General features: G+C 34.9%; 1 protein-coding gene across 1 annotated transcript; it reads right to left on the reverse strand.

The window, feature by feature from the left end:
• Positions 1-7,595: 7,595 nt before the first annotated feature.
• Positions 7,596-11,393, reverse strand: LOC140140334 (uncharacterized). The gene is made up of 2 exons (XM_072162099.1): positions 11,280-11,393; positions 7,596-9,326 (listed from the first exon to the last, which is right to left on the reverse strand). Exon 2 carries the CDS (start codon positions 9,316-9,318, stop codon positions 8,239-8,241), a length of 1,080 nt encoding a protein of 359 aa, XP_072018200.1. The 5' UTR covers positions 9,319-9,326; positions 11,280-11,393; the 3' UTR covers positions 7,596-8,238.
• Between the last annotated feature and the right edge of the window lie 1,279 nt (positions 11,394-12,672).

The following is a 12,672-nucleotide window of genomic DNA, read 5'->3' on the forward strand; positions in this document are numbered from 1 at the left end:
TATTAGATAGTTTATGAATAAAACAGAAAATATTGTCAAAAAATGATCAAGTTGTCATAGCAAATAGAAATACCAAAATTGGTGTGTGAAGAAAGCAGAAGTTTTGTGTTGATTTTGTATGAAGGTAAAATCAGTATATATTTTAGGAACTTTCTTTCTAAATTGAAAATTGGGCAAATTCGCTGGTCCTCTTACCATGCACATTGACCTTATTAGAGTATAAAGCGCAGGGGACAAGTCTGTGTGTGGTCATCATGGTCATAGTTCTTTTCAAGCAGGGTCAAGGTTATCTAGCAGCGATCTTGCTATAGGTTAATGAAAATGTTTTGATGTCATTACACATCTATTCCAGAAAACTTACACATGAAAATTAATTGGCAGTTGGTGGGAGAGAATAATTGGCAGGACAATTGGTTCTACATTTATGAGTTTCACAGGATAATAATTAGATGTTAGGATAGAAGTTAATACAATAGCATTGGGTTTCAGTATGTGTAATATATAATATATTTATAATATATTTGTTGTTTATATATTCCAAAAATAATTATTCTTGATATAGTGTTTAACATTCTGTGTGTTTAAATTTTCAAACCAGATTGTTATGAATTAATCTATACTAAAAGATGCGAATGTTGTTTCCATAATAATGTTGTTTTCTAATAATTCCATGGTAACGGAACTACGGAAGGACGTTTTGACTAACAACATTTGAAACTTGAACCCCTCTTCCGAAGAAAATGGCAGCCCCCTAAAAATACCATTTTGTCGGTATTCGTCCACTATATGACGTTAAGTTCAGTACATTATTGGACAATCAATGCAGAATTACACATAATTCACTTATCAGGATTTTTCACTTATCTGGCAAATACTTAAATACTATTATGTAACTATAAGGACAATTCCATGGTAACGGAACTACGAAAGGACGTTTTGACTAACAACATTTGAAACTTGAGAACCACAAACACCTTTATTAGTTACATCAAACAAATATTAATTTAATTTTAATAATTTATATAGCTGCATTTTAATATACTACATGCAGCTATAAGTTTTCTGTGTTTTTTAAATATCCCATGTTGCTTCTTGACCCCAAACTGATTAATGATATGATTAATAAGGTTTCTCTCCTGCGTGAACCTTTTCCTGCCGTTTCTTGTTTCCCCATTGGCTGAATGATTTGTTACAGTAGCTACATTGATGAGGTTTCTATCAGGTATGAATCTTTTCATGTCGTTTCTTGTCTCCCACATCACTAAATGATTTGTTACAATAGCTACATTGATGAGGTTTCTCCCCTGTGTGTATCTTTTCATGCCGTTTCTTGTTACCCAATATGCTGAATGATTTGTTACAATATCTACATCGATGAGGTTTCTCCCCTGTATGAATCTTTTCATGTTGTTTCTTGTGTCCCAGTTCGCGGAATGATTTGTTACAATAGCTACAATGATGAGGTTTCTCTCATGTGTGTATTTGTTTATGTTGTATTTTGCTTCCCAATTGGCTGAATAATTTGTTACAATAGCTACATCGATAAGGTTTCTCTCCTGTGTGAATCTTTTCATGCCGTTTCTTGTGACCCAAGTAACTGAATGATTTATTACAAAAACTACATTGATGAGGTTTATCTCATGTGTGTATCTTTTCATGTTGTTTCTTGCTTCCCAATTGGCTGAATAATTTGTTACAATAGCTACATTGATGAGGTTTTTCTCCTGTGTGAATCAGTTCATGTTGTTTCTTGTTTCCCAAGTCGCTAATGATTTGTTACAATAGCCACATCGATGTGGTTTCTCTCCTGTGTGTATCTTTTCATGCCGTTTCTTGTTACACAATATGGTGAATGATTGCTTACAATAGCTACATTGATGAGGTTTCTCTCCTGTGTGAATCATTTCATGTTGTTTCTTGTCTCCCAATCGGCTGAATAATTTGTTACAATAGCTACATTGATGAGGTTTCTCTCCTGTGTGAATCCTTTCATGGTCTTTCTTTTCTCCCGACTGACTGAATGATTTGTAGCAATAGCTACATTGATGAGGTTTTTCTCCTGTGTGAATCATTTCATGCCGTTTCTTGTTTCCCATTTGATTGAATGATTTGTTACAATAGCTACATTGATGAGGTTGTTTGCCTGTGTGAATCAGTTCATGCTGTTTCTTGTTTCCCAGTTGGCTGAATGATTTGGTACAAAAGATACATCGATGAGGTTTCTCTCCTGTATGAATCAGTTCATGTTGTTTCTTATCTCGTAATTGGCTGAATGATTTGTTACAATAGCTACATTGATGAGGTTTTTGCCTGTGTGAATCAGTTCATGCTGTTTCTTGTTTCCCAGTTGGCTGAATGATTTGGTACAAAAGATACATTGATGAGGTTTCTCTCCTGTATGAATCAGTTCATGTTGTTTCTTATCTCGTAATTGGCTGAATGATTTGTTACAATTGAGGAGGTTTTTCTCCTGTGTGAATCATTTCAAGATCTTAATGTAGCGTATCCCATTGTCGCTTTGGTCTCATCGTGTTGTCTGAAAAATCAACAAATAAATAAATAAATGGTGTATGAAAGTGAGGGGTATGTGCCTACCGACGTCATGAAGTAGGGCCTATCGATATAACATATTGTTTTAAAAAAGGGGTCATTAGATATAGCAAAATGAAGAAGTGGGTATAAAATTTTTGAAAAAAAAGGGCAATTGAGTATAAAATTGTAAAAAAAGGGTAATCAAGTAGAAAACTTGGAAAAAAAGGAGCAACATTCTAATATTGTTCCAATTTTGCCAAATTTACAATACAAATTTGCTAAAATAAGACTTTTTTGAAAGTTTTAGGATTATTTCACTGCATTTTGATGATGAAATTCTAGAAAAAGAGGGTCATCATGGTCATTGGGTAGATCTATAATGAGCCTTAAAAAGAGAAGCCATCAAGTATGACTTAAAAGGAAGGCTTATTGGGTATTACTATATTCGACTTCAAAAAAGTCGGCCTAATGACAGGCACATACAATGGAAAAACAGCGTTTAGAAATCGGGGACAGATTAGTGTGGAGGAAGTTAAATGTTTAACATTAAACACTTTAATGTTTAGATCCTAAACATCTAAACGTACATTGTATAATCATTTGAAATGTATTTTAGGATCCGAACATGAAAGTGTTTAATGCTAAACATTTAACTTTAAATTGAATGCAGTGCATTGGTAATTAATAGAAGGGCGGCAACTGAAGGACAAAATGTTTACAGAATTATATCATTAATTAAAATACAGCAAAATATAAAACGTGTGAAAGATATAGGCAACATGTGAAAATTACACATGCAAAAAGAACCCTTACCAAACCCGAATGCAATTATTGCATTCAGAATGCATTCGGAATGCATTCGTATCTTACCATTGTGGTAGTGATGTGGCTTTTTGTGGTATTGTGCATTTGAATGCATTCGAATGCAACAGACCACAAATTTTTTAATCCTTTCGAATGCAATATATACATTTTGTGGTATTTTTGCATTCGGATCTGACAACTAAGGACTTAGACTATTTTCAACAAAAATCTTTGCATTCGTGTTGCATTCGGTTGCATTCTAATCCAACCACAAATGATGATCACATGATCATCACATGTTTTTTTCAAATTATGCTACAAAAGTGGCAGTTGATATTGGCATTTATAGTCTCCACTAGCTTCCTGGTTGTATGGATGTGAGATGCTGGTATTGTGATATTACCACAGGAAATGTTTGGTTTTTTGTGAATAAAATACACACCAAGGCTCTGGACTATATTTAGATCAATGTGCAGTATTATTATAGGAAATGGTATTAATTGCAACAGCTAGTACTCCAAGAGGAGAATATTCATGAATCTAACAATTAAGGTAAGCTTATAAGCTTATATAAATGGTCATTGTGGCATATAGCTATTACGGTTTTGTAATATTATGCCAGATGTAATCCAGGTGTATGTTCTACATGTATGTATCTCTGTATGCTGTACATAGAGTACATAGAGTACATATGTACGTACATATAGTACAAGCAAGTAAGTGAGAATTTGTACACTTTATATAGTTCTTCGGCTGTGCAATATAATTATGAGCCCTGGTGGGAGGGTAAAATGGGGGGCAAGAAAGTTTTGGCGAGCTGAAAGAGGGGGGAACGTAAGCAAGAGGGGGGGGCAAGCAAAAGGGGAGCAATTTTTGGCACACATTTATGGGGTGCCTTTTGAATAAAACGCTTGGAAATTAACGCTTAAATATGCAAATTTTCCTGCTAGCTGTGCTCGACCATTAATAATTAAGGTTTGCAAATTGGGATCCCAAAAATTTGGCATGATGTGCAAGGAGGGGCAAAGTGATTTTTGGCAGGCCGAGGGGTGGGCAAGCAATTTTTGGCAGGACGAGAGGGGGGGAGCAAGCAATTTTGGGAGTGCTGGTGGGAATTTTACCCCCTGGGGGCTCGTAATTATTGCACAGCCCCTTACTAATACATTTTGTAGATAATGTACGTACGGCCTCCATGTGTGATTGCCACACAGTGTGCGATGGACGAGGGCTCGGGGGATCACCATACAGTGTTTGGCAATTAAACCTCCCACAGCGGAGGATTGCCACACAGTGTGCGGGAATCCCATTAAGGCTCGGAGGATCACCACCCGTACGATCAACAAATATAGTAGATCTTGAGTGTTTTTAAAGCGTCAAACAACCACATGAAACAAGGTAAGATTGACCCATGCATGAAAGTTCCCATCATTTAAATGCAAAACCTCATTGGAAAAACAAGTAGCTGCAGCATAAAAGAATCATCAGACATGCATGCCCATTGCTCCAATTGCATTACATTGTTTCGAATGCATTCGATTGATTTCGAATGCATTCGTTTGAATACGAATGCATTCGTTTGAAAACAAATGCAACAGGAAACAATGTATTGGCGTTTGCATCCGAATGCATTCAGAATGCATTCGCTGCATTCAGCGAATGCATTCAGAATGCATTCAGCGAATGCATTCAGAATGCATTCGGAACTCATTTAAATATTTCGTGCATATTGAGGGCAACTCGAATGCTATTTTGCATTCGGAATGCATTCGACAACAAAAACTAAGCTTGTGACCTTATGGTTGTGGTTATATAGGTTGTGGTTGTTTGAATTCATAATGCATTCTACCACAATGCTGCCGAATGCATTCCAAATACAACATGAATGCATTCAAGTTTGGTAAGGGAATAACTTTTAACAGTATAAAATTACATATGCGAATGGTATAAAAAACAACAGAGTATTGTAATTATCTAAAAACTTTGTGATGACTTTAATACCATGATATTTTTAATAATATCAAATATTTTATAAAACAATAAAGATAGCGTCTGCATGAGCTTGCTTTATCAATAGACTAGATTGTTGATACACACTCCCTGCACCCCCCACTCACCAGCACACAACACATAATACACACATTATCATGGTCATCCCGGTTCAGATAGTCCCTATAGCTAATATACGCCACTAAACAGTTTGTCAGCCACACTATAAAAACAATGTATACTGCGCACAAAATTACCCATACACTTAAGGGCTGGGGTATGAACGTTTGGACAGTATTTATTTTGGGACATTAGAGCACATCAGACATATCGAATTGCATTCTGAATACGAAGAATGTCATTCTGATATCAAATAATTTTGATTTTTGAAATTCGCAATTTAATACACATTTTATGGCAAATCATTAAAATTGATATTTTGATATTTAACAGTACTTGAAGTAAACTTTATAAATCTGATGATTTATACTTAAAGTGTATGTAGGTGGGATGAAAAGCCGACGGTCAATTGAAAATTTTGACCTTTCGTATTGAAGATATGGATTTTTTTCCCCAAAACACCAAAAAAATTAGGTCTTTTGGGAAAAAATCCATATCTTCAATATGAAAGGTCAAAATTTTCAATTGACCGTCGGCTTTTCCTCCCTGCTACATACACTTTAAGAATATATCATTAGATTTATATAATTTACTTCGAGGACTGTTATATATCAAAATTTGAAAAATATCAAATTTTTATAATTTGTCATAAAATTTGTATTATATTGTGATTAAAAAAAAATGAAAATTATTTGATATCAGAAAGACATGCTTCGTATTCAGAATGCAATTCGATAGGTCTGACTAGGTGCTCTCATGTCCCACAAAAAATACTGTCGAAACGTAATAAACGCTCATTCCAGATCCCTTAAGGGATCTGGAATGAGCATTTTGAGCGTTTCGACAGTATTTTTTGTGGGACAGACGTATCGAATTGCATTCTGAATACGAAGCATGTATATCTGATATCAAATAATTTTCATTTTTGAAAATCACGATATAATACAAATTTTATGACAAATTATAAATGATATTTTTCAAATTTTTGATATATAACAGTCCTCGAAGTAAATTTTATAAATCTAATGATATATTCTTAAAGTGTATGTAGCTGGGAGGAAAAGCCGACGATCAATTGAAAATTTTGACCTTTCATATTGAAGATATGGATTTTTTTCCCAAAAAGCCCTAATTTTTTTTGGTGTTTTGGGAAAAAAATCCATATCTTCAATACGAAAGGGTCATTTTTCAATTGATCGTCGGCTTTTCATCCCACCTACATACACTTTAAGTAGAAATCATCAGGTTTATAAAGTTTACTTCGAGTACTGTTAAATATAAAAAATATCAATTTTTAATGATTTGCCATAAAATGTGTATTACATTGCACAATTGTTTGGTATCAGAAGGACATTCTTCGTATTCAGAATGCAATTCGATATGTCGGATGTGCTCTAATGTCCCACAATATATACTGTCCAAACGTTCATACCCTTCCCTTAAGGTGGTACTACACCCTTGATAAATTTGTGACTATTTTTGCATTTTCACAAAACTAATAACACACTGGTAACAAAAGTTATGTATATTATAGGGCAAGGAATCCAGTTACTACACTGGAATTTCAGTGACTCAAGACAAGTAGTTATTGATCAAATATCGGTTTCCCTCATTTTGACTGTAACTCCACAACTGTTGCCTGTGCTGAAATAAAAATTTCCAGTGCAGTAGTTGTAGTCCTTGCCCCTTTAATATACATATCTTAGTTGTCACCAATGCGCTATAATTTTTGAGAAAAATGCAAAAATAGGCACAAAATTGGGCAGGGGTGTAGAACCCCCTTAAAACAAAAGCAATACCTTAATAAACACTAAACGTTAATGACCAAATAAAGTTATCAATAGATGGATCATTTTGTTCTGCATATTTTGACATCACATTCGGCACACACAATGCGACTTTATTCCCTCAAGAATATGGAAAAAGAGAACATTTCAAAAGTGACACATTTGTGATATTTCTTCCTTCAGGGCGATTCGCACCGGCTTTTGTAACGGGCTCATTACAGTGTGTTTTAAGACAAAGATCTATGTAAATCTTTATCAATTTTGAAATTTTCTTTTTTAATTTAAATTGGTAACGTTGAGAAAACAAAGTTGAATGGCGCCAAATGGGGTTTCAAAATACCCAGAACAAAAATGCCCATCTTATTAATATGCTTTCAAAAACAACAGATTCGCAGAAAAATGTTGCATTAATTTATACTTTATAGTTAACATGATTAAACGTAATTATATAAGTGTCTGAAACACCCAGAAACAATGTCGGGAAAAGCTGCAATATTGCGGGAATTTAGTTGCCAACAATAATTGTCTGTTATTTTCCTAATTTTATGACAGAAAATGCTGTGAAAATGGTATGTATAAAAAAGGAAAGTTGTGTCAAAAAAGGTCTACCAAAACAACAACAACAACAACAATAACAACAACAACAACAACAACAAAAACAAAACAAAAACAAAAAAGCAAAAAAACAACAACAAACAAACAAAAAAAAACCAAAGAAACAAAACCCAGTTTTTCAACAATATTTTCTAACAGAACCTGTTTATGGAATTTCACTCATGTAGGAATCTTTCCAAGCTTTTGGTATTCAAGTTTTCATGCCAATTCATGTTTACTATAAATGCCCTGGATGTTTATACTGAGATTCTCCCCATTCAGAATCATTACTGCTTATTCCCGACATGATGAATGAATGATTTGATAATTATCTGTATTGTAATTAATAGCTTTATCTGTGATTTTGAAATACTAAAAGGATTTCATGTCGCTTTTCTACTGATGAATGATATAATTAATGAGGTTTCTCTCCCGTATGGATCTTTTCATGCCGTTTCTTGCTTCCCAACTGTCTGAATGATTTGTTACAAAAGCTACATTGATAAGGGTTTTCCCCTGTATGAATCTTTTCATGTCGTTTCTTGCCTCCCAAATCACTGAATGCTTTCTCACAAAAGCGACATTGATGAGGTTTCTCACATGTGTGTTTCTTTTCATGCCGTTTCTTGTTACACAATATGCTGAATGATTGCTTACAATAGCTACATTGATGAGGTTTCTCTCCTGTATGAATCATTTCATGTTGTTTCTTGTCTCCCAACTGGCTGAATGATTTGTTACAATAGCTGCATTGATGAGGTTTCTCTCCCGTATGGATTTTTTCATGCCGTTTCTTGCTTCCCAACTGTCTGAATGATTTGTTACAAAGGCTACATTGATGAGGTTTTTCCTCTGTATGAATCTTTTCATGTCGTTTCTTGCCTCCCAAATCACTGAATGCTTTCTCACAAAAGCGACATTGATGAGGTTTCTCACCTGTGTGTTTCTTTTCATGCCGTTTCTTGTTACACAATATGCTGAATGATTGCTTACAATAGCTACATTGATGAGGTTTCTCTCCTGTGTGAATCATTTCATGTTGTTTCTTGTCTCCCAATCGGCTGAATAATTTGTTACAATAGCTACATTGATGAGGTTTCTCTCCTGTGTGAATCCTTTCATGGTCTTTCTTTTCTCCCGACTGACTGAATGATTTGTAGCAATAGCTACATTGATGAGGTTTCTCTCCTGTGTGAATCATTTCATGCCGTTTCTTGTTTCCCATTTGATTGAATGATTTGTTACAATAGCTACATTGATGAGGTTTTTTGCCTGTGTGAATCAGTTCATGCTGTTTCTTGTTTCCCATTTGGCTGAATGATTTGGTACAAAAGATACATCGATGAGGTTTCTCTCCTGTATGAATCAGTTCATGTTGTTTCTTATCTCGTAATTGGCTGAATGATTTGTTACAATAGCTACATTGATGAGGTTTTTCTCTTGTGTAAATCATTTCAAGATCTTGTAGCGTATCCCATTGTCGCTTTGGTCTCATCGTGTTGTCTGAAAAATCAATAAATCAATAAATCAATAAATCAATAAATCAATAAATCAATAAATCAATAAATAAATAAATAAATAAATAAATAAATAAACAAACAGTAATTAATTAATACATTTTGAAAGGCAAGAAAAGTGTGTATGTTAGTGTGTCGTTTGGGTGACGTCATAAAGCTCTGGGTATCATTAATCTTGGAAGTGTACTAAGGCTTGTTCAACAATTATGAGCCACGCAGGGAGGGCACATGGGGGTGCAAGCGATTGGCATACATACAACGCTCTAAACATGTTTAAGGGTTCTGGTATGAGGGTTTCGGTAGTATTTTTTGTGGGACATGAGAGCACTGACATATCGAATTGCATTATGAATACGAAGAATGTCCTTCTGATATCAAATAATTTTGATTTTTTTTTTTTGGAATTCGCGATGATTTATAAATCTAATGATTTAAAATGTGTATGTAGCTGGAAGGAAAAGCCGACGATCAATTGAAAATTTTGACCTTTCATATTGAAGATATGGATTTTTTCCCAAAACTCGAAGTAAGCCGACGATCAATTGAAATTTTGACCTTTCGTAATTTCGCGAAATCGTCGGGGTTTGTGTTGCCTCGGTATTTTTTACTCCGGAGCTTGCGCTCCCTCGGAAAATTACCTTAGCCCAAAACAAACTCTTCAAATGACCTTAAAACAGATACGTCCAGTTATCATTGTCTAAAAACAACTACGTAAAAAACAACATATTAAACAGCAGAAATCGCACCAGGATTGTGCTACAGGGTGTCCCCAAAAAAAAAGAGGCCCCTCATTGCGCCCTCTTTTCTCCTATTTCTGAAAAGTTGATCAAATATATTTTGGTATGTAAAGAAACCCTGAGTCGTTAGCTTTAATGAACCAAAACAATTATATCAATCGGCTCACAACTTTTGAAGATATGCTCTTTTAAAGAAATGTACCCATTTTTCACTCTGTCCACGGAGAAGGTTTGGCTACTTCAAAGATTGAAAAGGAGTACACATACCATGCATGAATATCAAACATTCCTCAATGATAACTTTATAAAATAACTTTATTTATGGAATGGGCTTTACCGGTGGGTTTATGGGCAATGGATTTTGTTAAGAGTGTCATTAATGTGTGGGTAAAATGGATGCTGAATGGGACTTCTTTGGCTTTACTTGCAATTACTTATTTTTTCTTGGTTATTTATGGCTTTTGGTTGTATTATGTTTCTTACTTTCTTACTTTGTTGTTTCTTGCTTTCTTTTTTTTATTTACAACATAAGTCATTTCTCTTTTTAGAATAAAAGGTAGCCCTAAAAGGCTGTTTGGTTTGTCTTTGGTTCTTCTGAAGTGCGTTTACTGTGCTGCTCTGCCCTCTACCTGGTTGCCTCCTTGGCGAATACAGGTTTCAGCCCTGGTCCTCATTGCATCAATTGCGTTGCGTACCATCCTTGTGCACCGGATACTTGCGAATGCATTCAGTATTACGTTTGCGAAGATCTTGGATTTTGCCACAAAGGAAAAAAATCAAGTGGTGTGAGGTCTGGTGATCGTGCAGGCCTCTCCACAGCATGAGCCATCCCAATCACTCTGTTTGCCCTTCCGTGGACATAGTGAAAAACGGGTACTTTTATTCAAAAGGTCATATCTTCAAAAGTTGTGAGTCGATTGAAATAATTGTTTCGGTTTATTAAAGCTAACGAATAAAGGTTTCTTTACATACCAAAATATATTTAATCAACTTTTCAGAAATAGGAGAAAAAGAGGGCGCAATGAGGGGCCTCTTTTTTTTTGGACACCCTGTACATGGTACAAGACATAACAGGCATACTTAATTGTAAGTTGTATCATATAAAACAAATGACACCTCAAAAAATAAGTAGGCCAAAAAAATCCAAAACAACAACAACAACAACAAAAATAACGCACTAAAAGCGTACTGTAGAAACACACCTGTAAATATACTAATAATTGTGCTCCTATCAAATCAAACTTGAGCTTGGTGTGATGCAAAAGATTGGTCCGGGACTCTTGGCAACGAAAACATGAAGAGATTTCGTCAATATGTGAGCTATGCGTCTGTCTTTAGAGTCTATGGTATAATAATCATGGAAGAAAGAGATTTCTTCTCAGTATAATAAAGTAAAACCATGACCAGGGCAGGCTCTCACTTACGTGGTCAATCAGTTCGATCATCATGATCATGAACAAGCATAATTGTCAATACGATCATGGAAATAAAAATTGACGCCCAATCAAATCAAATTTGATTTGACTGATGCCCATGGTCCTCTGCCTGTCTTCAAATGGTAACTTTGATAATACACTTCCTGGTGTATTTTAATAGAATTATTTTTAAATATCTTTTCAAAACAGGAATATGTAAGGAATGTGGGGGGGGTAAACATGGTAAAAAGAAACCATTTCTTTAAAAAAAAGAAGAAAAAAAGAAAGAAGGTATAAACATGATCAACGTAAAAAGAAGCCCCGACGACAAATAATGTGTGTCTTCATCCTTTTTTCAAACATAGGACTTATCATATTATGAAAACTCTTGTATTAATAAAATTCTGTTATTCATATTTTTGTTCTGTTTATTTGTTTTTTCCTAAGAAGTGTATATTTGTCATTCTAATTTAATACATAATACAATTAATATTGCATGCGGACCTCAGTGGTTATGTAAAACGATCCCTATTTTTGTATGAACACGAGCTTCCAGAAACGGTAGCAAAAAGTCTGAAAAAGGATGGAGGTACATTCTAATTTTCAACTTTTTATATATAGTATATAGATTTTCTAACTTTTTTCTTGTGAAAACATGAAAATGCAGTGACATGAACGGAAAATGCTCCACTGTTTTCTATTTCACTCAACATGCTCAATAATCTTTCACTCAACATGTTCAATAAAAATAAACAAATAAAAAATGTTGACATTTATATAGCGCCTTTCACATGTATCAAAGCGCTTTACATTTATTCCGCTGTCATTAGAATATATGTCAGCTGCCACAGCGCCATACAATGCTCAAGGCATGCTCATACCTTTGGGCGGCACTCAATGGACATTATTCCTAACAGCTCCCCATTTTACCCCTGGGTAGAGAGAGGCAAGTGAGGTAAAGTGCCTTGCCTAAGTGCACAACACGATGGCACCACCGGGCCTCGAACTTGCAACCCTCCGATTGCAAGGTAGAGCCTGTACCGCTGTGCCACCGTGTCCCTATAATTTAAGAGAATTCTGGATGAAAGCTTCTTCTCATCGGTAAGCAATCATAGTTTGTGATGTGAAAATCATACTCAATAATCTTGCCCAATCATCATTCATTATTTCACAAAAGGAT

Source organism: Amphiura filiformis, chromosome 19 (genome assembly GCF_039555335.1).
Source record: "Amphiura filiformis chromosome 19, Afil_fr2py, whole genome shotgun sequence".
Classification (NCBI taxonomy): Eukaryota; Metazoa; Echinodermata; class Ophiuroidea; order Amphilepidida; family Amphiuridae; genus Amphiura; species Amphiura filiformis.

Bases quoted from the DNA above. Each gene is read 5' to 3' on its own strand.
- LOC140140334 (XM_072162099.1), bottom strand. From the start codon at position 9,318: ATGAGACCAAAGCGACAATGGGATACGCTACAAGATCTTGAAATGATT.